The following is an 18,681-nucleotide window of genomic DNA, read 5'->3' as shown; positions in this document are numbered from 1 at the left end:
AAAGACACTGAGAGCTTAGCTGGTCTTAGATCAGCATCACCAGTAAAAAACAGTGTATAGTTTGTCCAGAGGGGGGCAGTAGAGAGAAGGTCACAGGGTCAGTCAGTTGGGATCTTCCTCTTGGCAGCAGGAATCCATAAATCTTCTCATTAAATTGTGGTATTTGTTCTGTAGGAGTGGTTTTGTCCTGTTGGTGGCGTTAAAGAGAGGCCAGGGAGTCACCAAGAACACTAGGGTTCATCCTCTGAGGACCATGAATGTCCAAAACAGATCTCAAAGCAAGTGGATGAACCAACCCAGACATGTTACTAAGTAACTTTGAGTCCATCAAACTGAAAGCAGTGGAGGTCGACGTTTTTTCTTTTTTATTTCAGCTGCACTTCACTGTCCTCCAAACTCCTCTTAGAAATAATCTGTCATCTGAAGTTCATGTCTCGAATGCACAAGGCCACTCAGTAAAAGTGTTTTGTTTTGTCTAACAAGGTTGTTGCTTCTTATTTTATTGAAACATAAAAAAAGCATAAATCATTTGGACGTGATGTGTAATATCAGTCCTTTTGTGTCTTTCTTTCTCTTTGCATTGAAACATTTCTAAAACTCATATAGAAATATGCTTTATTTTACATACTTAATAGTTTCCTTGGAAGTTTAGTGAAGAGAATCTGGTACCAATTAAAAGTGAAATCCTTCAGACAGTCCAGTCGGTACATTTCCACTTCATTCCACTCGGTTGAACCGTAACCGGTCAGCACAGCAGTTCAGCTCAACATGCAAAAATGTGACATCTGCAAACACATTCAACATTTTTACATCAATATATATGACAAATACATTTCCCAATAATAAATTTAGGATGAATAAATGTTCACTTGGGTTTAAATGCTTGAAAGAAAAACAACTAACCAATCGTGTGCCTGCATCATGAACGTATCAGGCGTTCATTAGGTTAGTTTGATGAATCGCTGCTGTACTCTCAGGCTGAAGCGTCCCCACGCTGTATTTATCCAAAAAGCCGACAGAAACCAAATGAAACTGGTTTAACTGGGTGTTGATTCAGCTTAAAGTTCCGTCTTGCCGCTGTAAACTCATTCTGCTGTTTTGTGTCAGCGGCGGTCTCTGGCCTTGTTTCCTTGCGGCTTCTGTCTAATTAAAGTGGGATTAATGAATCACATTGTAAAACAAAGGCAGACCTCCCGCTCTAATCAGGCTCAGCTCACAGAGGGAGGCCGGCGCAGACGGGGGGGGGGGTTTAGAAAGCTGTTACAGCTCGTTGTTCGGGATCTGCTCCTTTTCAGGTTTTCCATGTTTCCATGTTATGAATGTGACACTTATTGATTCCCTCCTTCAGTTCAGTTCAGCGCCACTAGACTGAAACTGTTTAGGATCATGTGATCACAGCGACTCTCAGACTGAAGTGCAGCTGAACCTCTAATGAACATTGACTCTATATTTCTCTCTCTTCAGATGAAAGGATGCTGCAGGGACCCGACGAGGGACTGAGCCCCACCTGAACCCCCCCTCCCCCCTCCTCTCCCGACCCCCGACCCCCAGAGCCCTCAGCGCCGCCGTCCCATCATGAACCTGCTGTGCCGCGGGCGCCTGAAGCTGCTGGTGGCGTCTCTCACGGCCGTCGTCCTGCTCACCTGGCTCTACCTGCTGGCTGGAAACCTGGAGAGTGAGTACGAGCACATTCAGAGATATCTGTGCACATTGAAGGGAGAAATGGAGTTCTGCCAGCCGTTCCTCATGACTCAGTACAATCTGAGAATCCTCAATGTGTAATTTTCATGGAGATTGGGTTTGAAAAGTCAGAAGCTGATTCGTAATTAAAGAGTAGAGCTGCGGTTTGGGTCTGATAGAGTCACAGAATCCAACCAGCGAGAACAGAAAACATCAATTATCAGACGGGTTTTGCAACTCAGCTCAATTTCTCTTCAATCTGACTATTAAGTTCAATTTATAAACACATGGAGCTTATTTTCTGTTCAGTTTGATTTTTCATTCTGACGTCCCAGAGAGCCACCAAGGCCGCATCAGCGAGCTGCAGTCAGCACTTTTGTTTGGATCACAACAGCCGAGGTCAGCTCAGAGAATTTCTTCACCACAAAGCTGCCATGCTGTTTCCTGGAAGACACACACACACACACACACACAAGCACACACACACACACACACACACACAGGCACACCAGCCTGAGCTGAATTTAAAGTTACGATATAACCTCATTTTACAAGTTGCTTCTCCAGATTTGTTTCTCTTATTTAGTCAGAATCAAACCTTTAAATGTAACATGTTATAATCCACTTCCACAACACTAACTCCTAAAACGAGCAAGATTTCAAGACAACTCTTGACCAGATTGACGTGAAATATTCTGAGGATGATTTCAGTAATCCTCTGAGTTTTCCTCCAGCAGCATCATGAGGCCAATATCAAAATCTGATGAACAGATTTGTGATAAATCCTTCCCAGGTGCTCCACACAGAGCACTACATCAATATTTTCACCGTCAGTAGGTTTGTCTCCACTCTTTCTGTTCTGTACCAGTCTCAAAGGCATCGGAAACATTCTCACCACAAGGTCCATTAGTAGCTGTCCTGGAGCTTTCCATCCTTCGGTCTCTCTCAGCAGATGGAATTTGTAGATGTTCAGATTTCCATTTTTCTGAGCACTTTAAAACACGTGAGTGTGAACTTAACTGATCAGAACTTTCTGGTGATGTAACACTGGAGGAAGGCACCGGGGTCACTTCAGTGCGTCCAGTAAATCAGCTAGTCTGCATACGGAGGCACATTTTCCATCTCAACAAACCGTCTTTATGTAACACATTCATGTGTGCGTGATCGGGTGACGTTAACAAGTCAGCAGCTGTGATGCTGACACATTATGGCATTTCAGTGATGTGTGTTTTTATTAATGATTGAATTAGTCTCTTCTGATCCAGGTGCAGTCTGTGGTGTTAGTATTGGCTTCATGGTGATGGAGACTTTTTGTTTTAGTCTCGATTTTGGGTCTTTTTGGTGGAGTGGAGGCGTCTTCTCTTTTCGATACGCCAACGTGTCGACCTCAGCCAAGCACAAGAACATTCCTCTGTGCTGCGACTTCACTGTGCGATAAATAAGCCTGCGAGGTCGACTGTCAGCTCGTAAAATAAGTCCTCCTAATTCCCATCCCTGTTCTCCGTCCGTCTGTCTGTCTGTCTGTCTGTCTGTCTGTCTGTCTGTCTGTCTGTCTGTCTGTCCGCGTCCTGCAGGACTTTTCTTTAACAGTGGATTTCCCCTTTAATGTTGCATTTAAAGTCTCAATAATCACGCTGATTTGTTGTGGTTGGGTACAGTGTGACTTCAGGCTGCATATGTTTTTCTAAGATATCACACACACACACACACACACACAGTTCCTGGTAATACATTTAGTATTTGATGTACTCTGTGAGGTTAGCAGTGACCCTTGGCGGGAAACCAGAGCAACTAAGCAGGACCTCCCCCCCTTGGCCGATGACCCTCTCACAGGGAGTGAGCGTCCCAGCAACACATCAGAAATAACCAGCGTCTTCTGTTGCTACATGTCCTTCTGACTGTCTGGCTGACTGCAGATCAGATTGTTGTCGCTCCATCTGTCGTCTCAGGTCCAGTTTCCTCGTCCCCTCGTCCCCTCGTCTCCTTCGCTCTCCGTTTCTGGCTCTTAGCTTTTTTGGCACGACTCTAGTTAAATACAGTATTGTCAAGGCACGTTTACAAGGTTTATAATCATTCAGAGTGGAACGTTTATCAGGCAGCTACTTTACTGATTAAAACATGGAAAACACTACAACGAGTGAATTGAACCACCAACAGTATAAATATCTAGACATAGCTCCATCTCCACCAACTACAACAATAAAATGTTGCTTGTGTGTTAATGCATCTGTAACAATAATCCAATAGAACATAATTCAGCATGTTTTTAATATTTAAGTTAATTTGCAGAGAATGCTTTTACTTGAATGCAAAACTGTTAATTGTACTGCAGTATTTTATTTGGCACTGTGAATACTTCTTCCACCCCGGGCTGCACACAGCTCTATGTAATTATAAGAAATACATGATGATAAAGCATGTATATATAAATAAATATCAAATCAGAAAGAGGAGTCAGACTTTGGAGGAGCTTCCTTCCTTCTTGCTGTCGTCTCGCCCTCAGATGAGGGTGTGAACATTCCCAGCATGCCTCACTTCAACTGTGGGCCAGCTGCTGCTCCAGCAGGGTTAGAGAGAGAACAGGAGAGGAGGAGGGAGGAGGAAGAGGGGGAGGAGGAGGAGGAGGGGGAGGAGGAGGGGGAGGAGGAGGAGGAGGAGGAGGGAGGGGGAGGAGGAGGAGGAGGAGGAGGAGGAGGAGGAGGAGGAGGAGGAGGAGGAGGAGGAGGAGGGGGGGGGGGAAACAGATAGAAAGTAAGGAGAGAAAGAGAGAAAAAGAGTGGAGATGATTAGAGATACATGGAGAGATAAAGGAAAGGAAATGAAGACAAAGATGGAGAGACTTTAGATTTTATGAGAGACCGGAAGAAGAGACTGAGACAGAATTAGAGGTAGAAAGAGTGAAAAATCAAGAGAAGCAGAAGAAGTAAAGAGAGATGGGAAGATAGCTGCTGGCTGTAGTTTTTATCAAACTAACAGGAGGAAATAGTGCATTTGTTGGGGACTATTTTCAGCGGCGGGTGAATCCACATGTGGAGCTTTAGTGAGTGTTTGTGGCAGCAGGACGGTGTGTGTGTGTGTGTGTGTGTGTGTGTGTGTGTGATGCATTAAGCTCTTGACATATTTAAATATTCCCAAGAAAACGTGAATTAAAACCATCTCCTGAGCTTTGTTTTCTTCGCTGCCCCCACTCTCCTGTAACATTTCCATCACGACGCTCCCAAACAGAGTCTGTTTAAAATGAGGACAAACAAACGAATAACTGCTCTGTTGTGACTATTAGAAGAAACATTGCAGGAAATTAGCTCAGCGGGTTACACAAGAGCCCCGAGCGTCACAGCGAAAGTAAAACTGTTACTTTTCTCTGTGAGTTTGTGATAAAAACAAGAAGACAACGTTAAACCGGCAATAACTGATTGGCTTAAATAAATAAATAAATGATGAACGCAGCATTGACATGTTTCATCTCTTCATTTGATATGGCAAACAGCTGCTCGTTCCCACATCCAGCAGCTTCAGAGCAACGTGGTCCTCCATGTGGAGTCGTGTCCAGTATTCTCTCTCTGTTAGCTCTGGTTCTGGTCTCCTCCACCTCCTGAGGGAAACATCTGGCTCTTTAGCTGCTAAATGCTGCACTATGTCCAGCAGCTGGTCTCTAACTGAGTCTGTCTGCCGTCTGTGGACCAGGACAGATAGACCAGGAGCCGAGAGAGAACCAGGACAGATAAACCAGGAGCCGAGAGAGAACCAGGACAGATAAACCAGGAGCCGAGAGAGAACCAGAACAGATAGACCAGGAGCCGAGAGAGAACCAGGACAGATAGACCAGGAGCCGAGAGAGAACCAGAACAGATAGACCAGGAGCCGAGAGAGAACCAGAACAGATAGACCAGGAGCCGAGAGAGAACCAGAACAGATAGACCAGGAGCCGAGAGAGAACCAGAACAGATAGACCAGGAGCCGAGAGTGAACCAGGACAGATAGACCAGGAGCCGAGAGAGAACCAGAACAGATAGACCAGGAGCTGAGAGAGAACCAGGAGCCGAGAGAGAACCAGAACAGATAAACCAGGAGCCGAGAGTGAACCAGAACAGATAGACCAGGAGCCGAGAGTGAACCAGAACAGATAGACCAGGAGCCGAGAGAGAACCAGGACAGATAGACCAGGAGCCGAGAGTGAACCAGGACAGATAGACCAGGAGCCGAGAGAGAACCAGAACAGATAGACCAGGAGCCGAGAGTGAACCAGAACAGATAGACCAGGAGCCGAGAGTGAACCAGGACAGATAGACCAGGAGCCGAGAGAGAACCAGAACAGATAGACCAGGAGCCGAGAGTGAACCAGGACAGATAGACCAGGAGCCGAGAGAGAACCAGAACAGATAGACCAGGATCTGAGAGTCACTATGAAGCTCCGTAAAGATCACTTCCAGACACTTTTCACATACATTGTTATTATAAAAATATCCATTATAGCCTTTAAATAAAATGCTTCATATTAAACCACTTGAATTCCATGAAAAATCCAAATGTGCATGAGACTGAAACATGGACGGTGTCAGCGAGTCCTCTAAGAACAAATGAGTTTTCTGTCTTTTGACACTTGCGTCTCCTGTTGGGACACATTGAAACTACCGGCTACACAATGTTTTTCTGATGTTGTGACTCCAAGAACTCTGAGTTGAGAAGACTGATTTTAAATATGAATTCATAATTGACTGTAGGTCAACTTCAGTCAATTAAAATGTTGAATTAGGCCTCAGGAATGAAATATAAAAAGACCACATTATTTATTCAAATGTATTCAAAGCAAATGCATCTCTGCTAGCACTCATATTCTTACTGTCTTTAGTAACAAAACGCCCTGAGGCACTCTGGGAACGTTCACACTCCAGTCCATCAGAAAAGAGCGAGGGTGGAGGTGGAGAAGGAGGAGAAGGAGAAGTGTGATGAGCCAATTTTAAAGTGTGAGACTCGCATGTCGCTCACAAACTCTCTGCATGTTTGTGCCGTAAACTAGAAAACCACAGTGTCTGATGTCACCTCGAGGTTCGTGAAGTGATGATTTGAAGCTTCAGTTCAGGTTTACACTTTCTGTCAGCTTGAAAGTTTTGAGTAGCAGAATATGGAGCCTCTTAGCAGCCGCAATCCTCAAGATGCTAAAATGTGACTGTAAATATTCATGTTGGTGAAAACATCCTGTTCTGGTTCAGAGTCTTCATGCTTCGTATATAGAGGTGGACATGTTTGAGGTTCTGCTACCTTATTAACTTTATTTTATGCTACTTTCTGCTTATTTCAGTGGCAAATATTGTACATTTATCTGACAGGTATATATGTATACTTAGCAGACTAGGATGTTACATGTAATCACAACAATATGTAATGTAATCTACAACATAACCACGAGAGCCTGCAGCCATGCTAGCACAACTGATTTGTTTGAAATATTTTGAAACCTGCAGTGTTTCCTGTTAGCGTTGTTCTTCTCTGCCTTTTCAGGCACATTTTTACGGTTCTTGGCTGTCGATCATGGGACACTGAAACTGTCAGCAGCAGTTTGTACCGTGTCATGTGCTCACGGTCATGAAAGCAGAACACCGGATACAAAGACAACAGGGACCGGTTCATTGAAACATTGCTCCACAGCGCCACTAGTGGTCATAAACTCCACAGTGTGCCTTTAAGTAAAAGATGATCTTGTGACGTTCTGCCTCTAATGTACATGAGAGTAAATAACAAACAGTATGAAGGTTTAGAAAGTAAAAGTGAGCATTTGTCTTTGAAGAGCGTTGCAGACAGTCTGAAAGTCCCTTTGTGTCCCTCCACAGATGGTCGGTCCCTCCTCCTGGCTCCCTGTCTGGCCGACACGCCGGCAGCTCGAGTCCTAGAGCGAGCCGTCCTCGAGTCGCGGGTTCGAGAGGTGGAGGAAGAGAACCGGCAGATCCGGTTGCAGCTCAGCCAATCACAAGGCACCGCCGCCCAGCCGCCGGACGGTAACTATGGCAACCAGCAGTGGGGAGCCTCCGCAGACACGGGGCCGGAGGACGGGGACAACACGGCAGAGGAGAAGAACAACCACACGGAGTGTCCCCGATCGCCCACCGTCCAGAAGTGTGAGGTCAGCAAACGCAAGACCTGCTGCATGTTACGCAACAATACACGCCGAGGTGTTTTATCTGCTATAGCGGGACGCCCCCACGTGCATACATCATAATCCACTTCAAAGTTTCAGCTTGAGTTAGTATCAGTATTGTTACTATGGTTACCTGGAGTTTAATATACCTTGTGCACTGATTTAGAACAGTGGTGAAACACTTCCAGGTCTTTGTATGAGGTGTCCTGTTATATCATTTGAATTCATAACTGCTAACTTTATTTATTATTGTGACTTTATTACTTATTAACGTGAAGCCCACCACTTTGGTTCAGACTGAAATATCTCAACAACTGTCTGATGGCTTATCATGAAATTCGGGTCAGGTATTCTGGGCTCCCAGTGGATCCCCTGACACTTCGGTTTATGACCAAATCCCAGCTAATACTTTGAGTTTAGTGCATATAGGCAAATGTTAGCATGCTAACAAACTAAGCTAAGATGGTACACATTACGTGCTAAACATCAACATGTTAGCATTGTCGTTGTGAGCATGTTAGCATGCTGATGTTAGCATTTAGCTGCTAGAATGGCTGTAGACTGGTTCACACTCAAACGCAGCGTGTTGGTCGATACAAGCAGCGCTGATCGAACAATGCTTCATCGGTCAAAGGAGGGTTTATGTGTGTGTGTTTACTGTAAACACACCACCACACACTAATGGATGGGGGAGCCAGGAGGACGATGACGGGGACTAAACTCTGGGGGAACACTCTCGCTCTTTGATGTGATTTCCAGCCTTTGAGCTCCAACTTTTCAAAGACTTCTGCTGCTGAAAAGCAAGTGATGTGAAATCATACATATCTGAGAGGCTAAATATGAAATTTCACATCCGAGAGGGGTGTGAACGTCCTGGAATATGTGAAGCTGTCGGGGTGAACTGCTCGTATCCCCCAAAGGGTGACTGTTCAGAAACTAGAAAGTACAGCTTCAGCTCTGAAGCAAAAATTCACAACTAAGGTGTTGAGATTGATAGTTGTGGTCACATGTTGTCATTACAATCTGCTAGAAGAAAGGCTGAGGCTCGGTTCACAGAGAGGAGGACGCTGTGAACTTGAAATGGCTGCTGCTGCCTCCTGGTAAGACTGTGAGCTGATAACGTCTCTGACTCTTCCTGTCTTCTGCCTCCGCAGCTGATCCATGTAGCGTGCGTTTGTGCCGGTCACAACGCCAGCAGAGACGTGGTCACGCTGGTCAAGTCCGTCCTCTTTCACAGGTGAGTTGTTTATTCTCACAGTCAGGTTTCATTTGGCAGTCCTTTCCTTGATCCCTCCCTCTTTCTCTGTCCACTTCAGCTGTTCTTTGGTCGAAGGTGAAGTCGACATGGCCTTCACCCTGATTTGTACAGGCCTTGAAAGTCCTTGAATAGCATCAGACTGGGAAAAAAAGATTAAGAGAGAAAGAAAATGACCTTTGAATGAAATGTAACTTTTTTATGTTGCACCTGAATTCAAGGACTCTCTCCATCCAGCATCACTCCCTCCAGTCTGAAAGGAAGAGTTTAAAATGAAACAAATGAAGAATTATATAAACGTTATTTCTGTTTTTTGCTGTGTAACTGTGAAGACACAGCTGAGGATTTATACGTTGAAGGGTTTTGTTGCTGTTGTCTGGATTTCTGCTGACCTCAATCAGTGCACGTGTTGCTTTTGTTCTTTTTATGGGTGCTTTTAAAGACTTAAACATCACTTTCTTTCCGATATCCAGCCTATTTAATGTGCTGTTGGTTTGAGAATGAATTGGGTGTTCCTTTTAGCTGTATTTTAATTGCAAATGAATCTCTGAGTGCTTCTTCTTGTAGACCTTCCAGAGTGAAGCTGAGTGTCCCTGTATTTGAGATATTTTTGTCTTTTTTAAATTGTTTTTAGCTCAGCGTGGCCGAGGTCCACGTCTCTGTCTCTCCCCGGTGTGCGTTGGTTTTAGGTCATTGTTGCTGCCTCGAGCGTGTTTACAGGAAGGTCCCGAAATAAAGATCCAAGTAATGACTGCAAGGACATTTATGACCTTGATGTTAACACAGAAAACCTTCCACCTCCAGACTTGAGGAAGCGAACACAACACTGAGCTGATTTTGACCAGCGAGGTGTTTTTATTGTTCGTCAGCAGAGGATTTTAATTTCCCACCATCTCTGTCTGATTCCATCATCGAGGTTTAAAGGAAAATCTAAAGGGGATCATTTTAAAGGATAAATCTGGGGATGTTCTATATCTTTGCTACTGACAACAAATCTCCTGAAAAGACCAAATCCAACCACGTGTTAGTCTCTGGCTCTCAGCTCACAGCCCATTGGTTCCTTCTGAAAACACCTCACAGATGTATAGTTTCATGTTTAAAAGGCTCAGTCATTCCCTCCAACAGCTGCTCGCTGTAGTTTTTATCAAACTAACAGCAGGAAATAGTGCATTTGTTGGGAACTACTTTCAGCGGCGGATGAGTCCACATGTGGTGCTGTAGTGAGTGTTTGATTGTTTTTTAAAGCAAACTTTTGGTTGCAAAATCTGTTTAAGCCGGTCTGCTCTGGTGTCTTTTTTTTTTTAGGGGAAAATTAGGTAATAAAATGAAAATGAGCCATAAACACACTTTTTATTTTGTGTTTTAAACCCTCCCTTGTTTCAGCTTTTTGTGCCAAACGCCGAACTGCCAACCAGATGAGCTTTTATTGTTAGAAAAGGAGCCGCGTCAGTAAAACATAACCATCTTTACCTCCCCAGAGGGAACTTCCTGACCTTCACGTCTCTCTTTCTTTCCATTTCTCAGGAGGAATCCTCTTCACTTTCATTTCATCACCGACACAGTAGCCAATCGTATCCTGAGTTCTCTGTTTCAGTCCTGGATGGTCCCGTCTGTGCAAGTCAGCTTCTACGACGCAGACGAACTGAAGGTAAGAGGACGACATGAAACGCACACACCTCGTCTCAAACACACCACGTCAGTCCTCGTCCACACACCTCCCTGTTTCCTGCTCTGTCAGGACAAGGTGAGTCAAAGTCAGATCCAGCGTTTACCACATCAAAGGGAAATCTCTGCACTCCAAAGCAGCAGCCAGTTGTGAGGAAACGGAGCCGAGTGGAGTTAAATGTATTTATAAATCTCCTCTAACAGAAGAGATTCACCTCAGAGCAGGTTTACTGAGCATCAAAGAGTGAAAGACGGTTCAGACTCACCAGGAGGCCGCGGCTTGTCTTCATGTGTCACATGGTCTGTCACATTAGCAGAGATCAGAGGACTGTTTAAGCTGCCGGAGTGTGAACAGGGTGTTACTTCAGGATGTGGCGTGGGTCAATCCTCAGTTTAGCCTCCATTTAGACTCACAACCAAATTCAAGAAGGGAGGTCACAGTAAGGAGTGTCGATGTAACACAGTCAGACATACTGAGCAGGTCCAGACCGACTCTTTTTAATATGGTCACATTTCTCTTCGTGAGCACAGGGCGGCTTTATGTCACCGAGTTTGAGTCGTGCATCCTGCTCCTTAAAGTTGCACCATGACAGTCACTACAGTGGGGAGTTACAAGGTTTTCACTCAACAGCAGCAACACGTAACTGAGCTGGAGGAGCTGCTGAAACACTTTTCTCCCAAAGTCAAGTTGGGAGTCAAGACACTTCAGCACAAAAACAGCAAATCATGTGTTTTAACATCAAGTTGATGAATGAGCTCTCAGAGTGACGGGAATGTAAGGAACGAGCATGAATAAGTGTGTGTGTGTGTGTGTGTGACTCCAACCTGCATCATCACATTCTCCTCCTTCAGTCTTTGTGCTGAACAATGAGTCCTTTGTGCTGTCAGACGCTTCGACCTGCAGTCTCTCTCTTCAGTTTTCATTAAGTCACATTAAACTGGAGGAAAACAGACGAGACTCTAAGCCGATTATATTTGCAGATGATGCACTTATGCAGATCCAATTACTCTGAATCAAGAGAATTAATTAAAATACACTATTTGCAGATTCAGAGAAAAAAAACCACATTGAGCCTTTGCCAAAATATGCTGAATGTAGCTTTGTGTTAGCCCACGCTCAGGACTCGGCTCATATATAATGATGGTTCACCTGTTTGAAGAGAACAGATGGTTGCTAAGACATTTAGAAATGAAACCGACGACCTAAAGACGCGTTTTCCTCTTTGTCCTTTCAGTCCGAGGTGTCGTGGATACCCAACAAGCATTACTCAGGTATTTACGGCTTGATGAAGCTGACGCTAACCAAAGCTTTGCCCTCAGACCTGTCAAAGGTCATCGTCCTGGACACGGACATCACCTTCGCCACCGACATCGCTGAGCTCTGGGGCATTTTTAGGAAGTTCACCGGTGAGACATTTTTGTCACTTTTATACTGTATTAAAGGAGTCCTGTCTGCCAATACGTTGTTGAGGATCAGATTTTGGAGCTCATGTGCTCATGTCGTCAAAGGTTTGCTGTAACTTCACAGCATCCAACAGTTCAGGCAGCTTGTGTTAAAAAGGCAGCAGCCAGTTACAGGAAAGTGATCCAAATGTGCAACAAATCTGATGAATATTAAGTGAAAGTAGTTGGAGGAGAGATTTTAAACAAAGTGTCTCACAAAGAATAGAGATTGTCTGATACTTCAACCATAAAAACAATATTGTTTCTGTTCCTTTGTTAAAGTCTTTATGAGAAACAATCAAACAAATGAGACTGAAAACAATCTTTTAATTCATTGTTCGAACATGACTAAACAAAACCATCAGCTAATCTGTTAAACACCAGCTCTTTGTGCTGCTGGCCAATTACACTTGAAGTAAGAAATGTTGTTTTTTTATGATTCATATTATAAACAGCAGCTCCGCACTTTCAGAATTGTTGCTCATTTTATGAAACTGTAGGCACAATTCTAAATGCCACCTGGAGATTTTTGCTAATCCTTGATGTTTCGTGTGCAGATAAACAGGTGATCGGCCTGGTGGAGAACCAGAGTGACTGGTACCTGGGGAACTTGTGGAAGAACCACAAGCCGTGGCCTGCGCTGGGACGAGGCTTCAACACAGGTAACGGCTGTTTTTCTGGACAGATCCTCTCCGAAGCCGGCGGTTTGCTGTGAAAAGACACAGAATCTGACGTGATCTCACAGGAAAAATGAGTTTGCTAACAAAAAGAGACGCTGCCTCACAGTGTTTCAGGACGGCTGAATCATCTCAGCTGGAGCCACAAACGCAGTTGGAAGTGAACTGTTGTTTCAGATGAGGTTCAGGAGAAGCTGAAGTCCTGTTTGTGAATGACTTCCTGTTCTGTCCTGCAGGCGTCATTCTTCTCTACCTGGAGCGACTGCGGCGGATCAGTTGGGAGCAGATGTGGCGGCTGACAGCAGAGAGGGAGCTAATGAGCATGCTCAGTACGTCGCTGGCTGATCAGGTCAGATATGTCTGTGTCTGCTGTTGTCAGGTCAACTTATCTGCTGGAGGGGGGGACATGCCTGCCTGATTTGTCTTGTTTACAAGTGGACATTTGGGCACTAGAGGGAAGGTCAGGGGTCAACTTCATCAAGTACCTCTTCTAGGGACCAGGAGGCACATTTCAAGGAAATCTGGCCAATAGTTTTCAGGATGTCTCTGCCTGCTGGACAGATGTCGACCGTATGCAACAGAAACCATAAAACACATTGAAACACTGAGAGGCTGCGCAGTAAGAGTGAGTCTTATTCTGATGACACAACTGTTCTCTCTGATTTCCACGGTCCAGAATCAACTTTGGTTTTCAACGAAACAGCAGCCAAGAACTTTGTCTGAAATAATCAGGAACCATCTGAGTGAACAAGAGTACACATCTGAACAGACCTTCAAGTGGACAGTTCTTCATACTCAGTTACCAAGAAAGCGACCGTTGTTCTTTGTTATACAGTTGAGAAACGTCGATGCATCAGTATCATCTCAAAGGTTGTGTCATAGATCCAGTAGTTACAGTTTGTTGAGCTTCGACCTGTTTTAGAACACAGTGTGGCCCGAACGCAGGGAGCCTCTGTAAACAACCCTAACCCAGGACGGGATGATATGGCTCTCTGGTGCCTTTAAGAGACCAGCTGCTGCATCGATGACTCTCGCTTTCTCCATCCCGAGGCCACATATAGTCCAGTAGGATACAGAACCCAGCAGAACCAGAAGAGCAGCAGGAAGTGCTGTTAACCCTTTGTCGTCTGTCCACTGTGTGCAGGACATCTTCAACGCCTTCATAAAGCAGAACCCGGTCCTGGTGCACCAGCTGCCCTGCTTCTGGAACGTCCAGCTGTCTGATCACACTCGCTCGGAGCAGTGCTACACCGAGGTGTCCGACCTCAAGGTACGCTCACTCACACACACACACAAATCAATCAATCTGCATTTTCAGACCAATCAGTTCAGGGGACTCCCTGAGAGGAGCTGCCCCGAGAACTCCACACCTTCAAGGGCTTGTTTTCTGTTTGCATTCGCACTGCAACAGGAACAGTGAAGTAACGCAAGCCGGCCCGCGGTTGGTATAGCAACGTCACTTCGACGAGATACACAACGACAGATACAACTTGTAGTTTAATTCTACTGTTACGAGCTCTTGTTTACACGGCCGACCTTTCACACGGGTTTTTAAAAATGGCGATTGCCGGTGCGGCCTTGGCTCATGTGTTCAACCAATCAACGTACACTTACGTCACTCAAGGTCACTCATGTGCCGAGAGAGATGGCGCACGGTATTTATCTCGTATGAAAAAGTAACTCTGAACAGCCATCAGTTAAAGGCCGTGGAGTGAAAAGCACAACATTTCCCTCAGCAGGAAAAGTAGAAAGTCTCCTAAAATGAAAAAGTACCATACTTTTAAAACTGTAGTACATGTACTGAGTTAGCTCCCTGCTGTGGTTTCAGGTGATCCACTGGAACTCTCCAAAGAAGCTCCGTGTGAAGAACAAACACGTGGAGTTCTTCAGGAACCTCTACCTGACCTTCTTGGAGTACGATGGAAACCTGCTGAGACGGGAGCTGTTCGGCTGCCCGAGTCAGGCCAGTCCAGAGAGTGTCCAGGTGAGACGCACACACAGTCAGCAGGTACTGCTCTACCTTATCACGGTACTTCAGGGTGTTTGCAGTAGAGCCGCGCTGACGCTGCGTTTTCGAGGCTGAAGCCAATATTGATTTTTGAGAGCAACAACTGTCTGATCTATTGGCCAGTTCGCTGTTAACGTAATCACATAAACACAGGATCCTACAACAAAATTGTCATCATTATGTTTCATCAGTTTGATGTTTCACTGTATAGCAGGAGTGTGGCTGCCATGGCAACGCAGTTCCTGCTTGCTAAATCTTGATTACAATCCAAACTGGTTGTGGTGTGTTTACGGCGAAGTCTGTCTGGCAAAACAAAAACAAGGGACCAAAACTGGACTGAGGATGAGAAACGTCCGTGAGCATTGTCCAGTCTGAAGCAACAGAAACGGATAACCTGAAGGATTTTCTGTCTAAAAACACATTGAAATGTTTGTCTGTGTCCTCAGCTGCAGGCCGCTCTGGAGGAGCTGGACGAGGATGATCAGTGTTATGACTTCCGGCGAGAGCGACTCACAGTTCACAGAGTGCACCTCTACTTCCTGCAGTACGAGTACACGCCCACCGAGGACGACACTGACGTCACGCTGGTGGCCCAGCTCTCCATGGACAGGTACTGTACACCCGATCGGCCCTGAAACTGCTGCTTTAATGCTGCTTGTCTGAAATCAAATTAGAAATGACTTTGGTCAGAGCCATGTTCTATAAACCAGGCAAAGATTGGCATTTGAGGACATGTGAGACACCTGCAGGGCGGCGCTGCGAGGACATCATTTTACAGCTTCAGGGTGTCGGACTGTAAACCCAGCACTGACACCTGCAGCACTCAGGCACCAGCTTCACTGTCGCATGCCTGTAAATAATTTAGATTTTTGTCCAGTCAACACACAATTACTGCTGATGTTCAAAGTTCATTCAACAACAATACCACAAGGTCCATTTTAGCTTTCTATCATATCACATGATCTTCATCAGCAGATGTGAATTGTAGATGTTCAAGTTATCATTTTTTTCTGAGCATTTTAAAGACCTCAACTTTGGCTTAAAACCTCAATTCAAAAACATGGACCTTGTAGCGAGACTGTACACTCTGCTTTTGGCATTTGCCGCGATTTTTTCTGCACAGCATTCATTCATTTTACTCCAAATGTTCTCTAATTGTATCACCATGTTTTCTTCTTCATGCATAATGTAAAATGTTTCAGCTTCCAGGATTTGCTCATATCACAATAAACTGAATCTCTTTGGGTTTGGGACTTTTGGTCAGACAGAATATTTGAAAATCAGCGTGGGCTCTTATTTGATAGTGATAGTAATCGTAAGTTGCAGCCCTCATCATCTCCCTCAATGACCTCTGTGACTTGGTCCGTGCCACCTGCAGGCTGCAGATGCTGGAGGCCATCTGTAAGCACTGGGAAGGCCCCATCAGTCTGGCGCTCTACATGTCCGACGCCGAGGCTCAGCAGTTCCTACGCTACGCTCAGGCCTCCGAGGTCCTGAAGAACCGGAAGAACGTCGGCTACCACATCGTCTACAAGGAGGGCCAGTTCTACCCGGTCAACCTGGTGAGGAACGTGGCCCTGAAGAACGCCAACACGCCGTACGTGTTCCTGACCGACGTGGACTTCCTGCCGATGTACGGCCTCTATGATTACCTCAGGTGAGAGCAGCTGCAGCTGAAAGTACGATAATGGATTTTAAGACAGTGGATTTTATGCTGTGTTCCATCCAGAGTCACAAATCCAGAAACTCCAAGTCAGAAGGCTCTAATAGAGCTTTTACACAGCGCAGGAGTAACTAATAACATTAATGACGGCTCAGTTCTAGTAAGTGTCCCACTAATGCCTTGTGCACCTTATTGGATTTTAAAGACGTGGGAGACCACAGAACAGTAACGGCAGATTTAACAGATTTGTAAGAACCAGACGATTCAGGCACGACGCAGGATCACACACTTCGGTTCACGGTTTACTGTCAGCGGGGTCCTCTGGTGGCGAGGTCAGCTCAGAGTATATTACGTTAGAGAAAGTCTTTGTGCCCCTTGGTATAAATGCTGTGCCTTTTTTAACTGCATCTCACCTGTGGCTCACCTGTCCTGGTTCCTCTGTGCAGAAAGTCTGTGGTGCAGCTGGACATGGCTCACACTAAGAAGGCTCTGGTGGTTCCAGCTTTCGAAACACTTCGTTACCGTCTGTCCTTCCCCAAATCCAAAGCTGAGCTGCTCTCCATGCTGGACATGGGGACTCTCTACACCTTCAGGTACCTGAACAATCGACAATTAACTTTTCATATCAGTGAATGATGATTGGGGAAAAGCAAGTAGACTGGAAATAATGTGCCAGCCAATGATATCGTATAATGGATACGCATGCGATCATTTTGTCCTCCTCTTCCTGCCTCTCCAGGTATCACGTGTGGCCCAAAGGTCACGCTCCTACCAACTATGCCGAATGGCGAACAGCCACCACACCTTATAAGGTCGAGTGGGAGCCGGACTTCGAACCGTACGTTGTGGTGAGACGAGACTGTCCAGAGTACGACCAGCGCTTCGTGGGCTTCGGCTGGAACAAGGTGTCCCATATCATGGAGCTGGATGCACAGGTATGTCTGCACCATGAAGGTTATAGAGCATAGGTCACTAACAGGCGGACCGCGGTCCGAGTCCGGACCCAGACGCCGTCCTATACGGATCCGGACCTATAATCAATAAATTATTAAGGGATTTTAAACTTTGATGGAGCGCTCCTATTTTAGCCGGCGCAGCTTTTCTAGTCTTTACAGCGCTGGTTCAGCGCATCAGGAAACTCACAGACCAGCTGCACACGAGTTACGTCAGCCCACGTGACGCTACTCAGCCAATCAAATCTGTGCATTCCAGGAGATAAACACTGTGACTCTGAATCCAGACAGACGAGAGAGGCGAGAGACAGATGATGAGACGAGTGAACGATACAGGGAGAGAGACTGAAGTCAAGATGTGAAACAGTTAACAAAGAAAAAGGGAAACTCGAGCTGCTGCTACACTTTATTTTGTTTTTCTAAAATTAAGCACTTTATTTTAAGATGCGCAATTTTTCAAAAGCTATTTTATTTATTTTCTCTATTTTATTTTTAAATGCAGCCCTTCTTTTACTTAATGAGAGAAAGACATTATACAGATCTACAGTATTATATATCTGTATAGTTCAACGTTAAGTGACAATAAATATTGTCAAAATGTTTTTGAATTGTACTTTATTTATTTGAGGCGTCATAACGGGACAAAACTGAATATTAGTTATTGAGATGAGACAAGAAGAAAAAATTATTATTTCCATGTTCTGTTGTCTCAACCTGTTTGTCTGTCCTTTTCTCAGGAGTATGACCTGATGGTCCTCCCCAACGCTTTCATGATCCACATGCCCCACGCTCCCAGCTTTGACATCTCCAAGTTTCGCTCCAGCTCCAGCTACCGCAACTGTCTGAACACCCTGAAGGACGAGTTCCACCAGGACCTGTCCAGGAAGTACGGCTCGGCTGCTCTCAAGTACCTCACCGCCCAGAGGAACATCTAAAACCCAGAACTGCTGAGAGCCAGCGAGTCCCTCGGCCTCCGAGCTCCTGACTGACGAGGCCCGAGAGCTCGGACATGTACTGAGGCGGCACGGCGCCGCGGGCCGCATCGCCGCAGGGCGCAAACAATGACGGTAAAGCTTTACAGCCCTTTTGAACATTCTTCGGGCTCCTGTGCATTAATTCTCCAGTCGACTCCACCTCAAGGTGACCGAGGACGAGATGCAGAGACAGAAACACCGGACAGAGGGCTAGCGGATTTCCTAAACGC

General features: G+C 45.4%; 1 protein-coding gene across 1 annotated transcript; it reads left to right on the top strand.

Moving 5' to 3' along the window:
- The first annotated feature begins 1,575 nt into the window (after positions 1–1,575).
- large2 (LARGE xylosyl- and glucuronyltransferase 2) lies at positions 1,576–18,412 on the top strand. Its single transcript, XM_070907454.1, has 14 exons — positions 1,576–1,675; positions 7,509–7,798; positions 8,968–9,050; positions 10,593–10,716; positions 11,969–12,140; positions 12,734–12,838; positions 13,090–13,202; positions 13,998–14,123; positions 14,682–14,837; positions 15,308–15,471; positions 16,240–16,518; positions 16,971–17,117; positions 17,264–17,459; positions 18,215–18,412. Exons 1-14 carry the CDS (start codon positions 1,576–1,578, stop codon positions 18,410–18,412), a joined length of 2,253 nt encoding a protein of 750 aa, XP_070763555.1.
- The last annotated feature ends 269 nt before the right edge of the window (positions 18,413–18,681 follow it).

The sequence above is a fragment of the Enoplosus armatus genome, chromosome 1, assembly GCF_043641665.1.
Source record: "Enoplosus armatus isolate fEnoArm2 chromosome 1, fEnoArm2.hap1, whole genome shotgun sequence".
Lineage (NCBI taxonomy): Eukaryota > Metazoa > Chordata > Actinopteri > Centrarchiformes > Enoplosidae > Enoplosus > Enoplosus armatus.
The sequence above is the reverse complement of the archived record's forward strand: the minus strand, read 5'-3'. Positions and strand labels throughout refer to the sequence as shown.

What these genes read in the sequence shown, in the direction of transcription:
- large2 (XM_070907454.1), top strand. Translation starts at nt 1,576, where the DNA reads ATGAACCTGCTGTGCCGCGGGCGCCTGAAGCTGCTGGTGGCGTCTCTC. An exon ending in CCGAGGTGTCCGACCTCAAG is followed by an intron (nt 14,124 to 14,681) that starts GTACGCTCACTC and finishes CTGTGGTTTCAG; the next exon opens with GTGATCCACTGGAACTCTCC. An exon ending in TCATGGAGCTGGATGCACAG is followed by an intron (nt 17,460 to 18,214) that starts GTATGTCTGCAC and finishes TCCTTTTCTCAG; the next exon opens with GAGTATGACCTGATGGTCCT.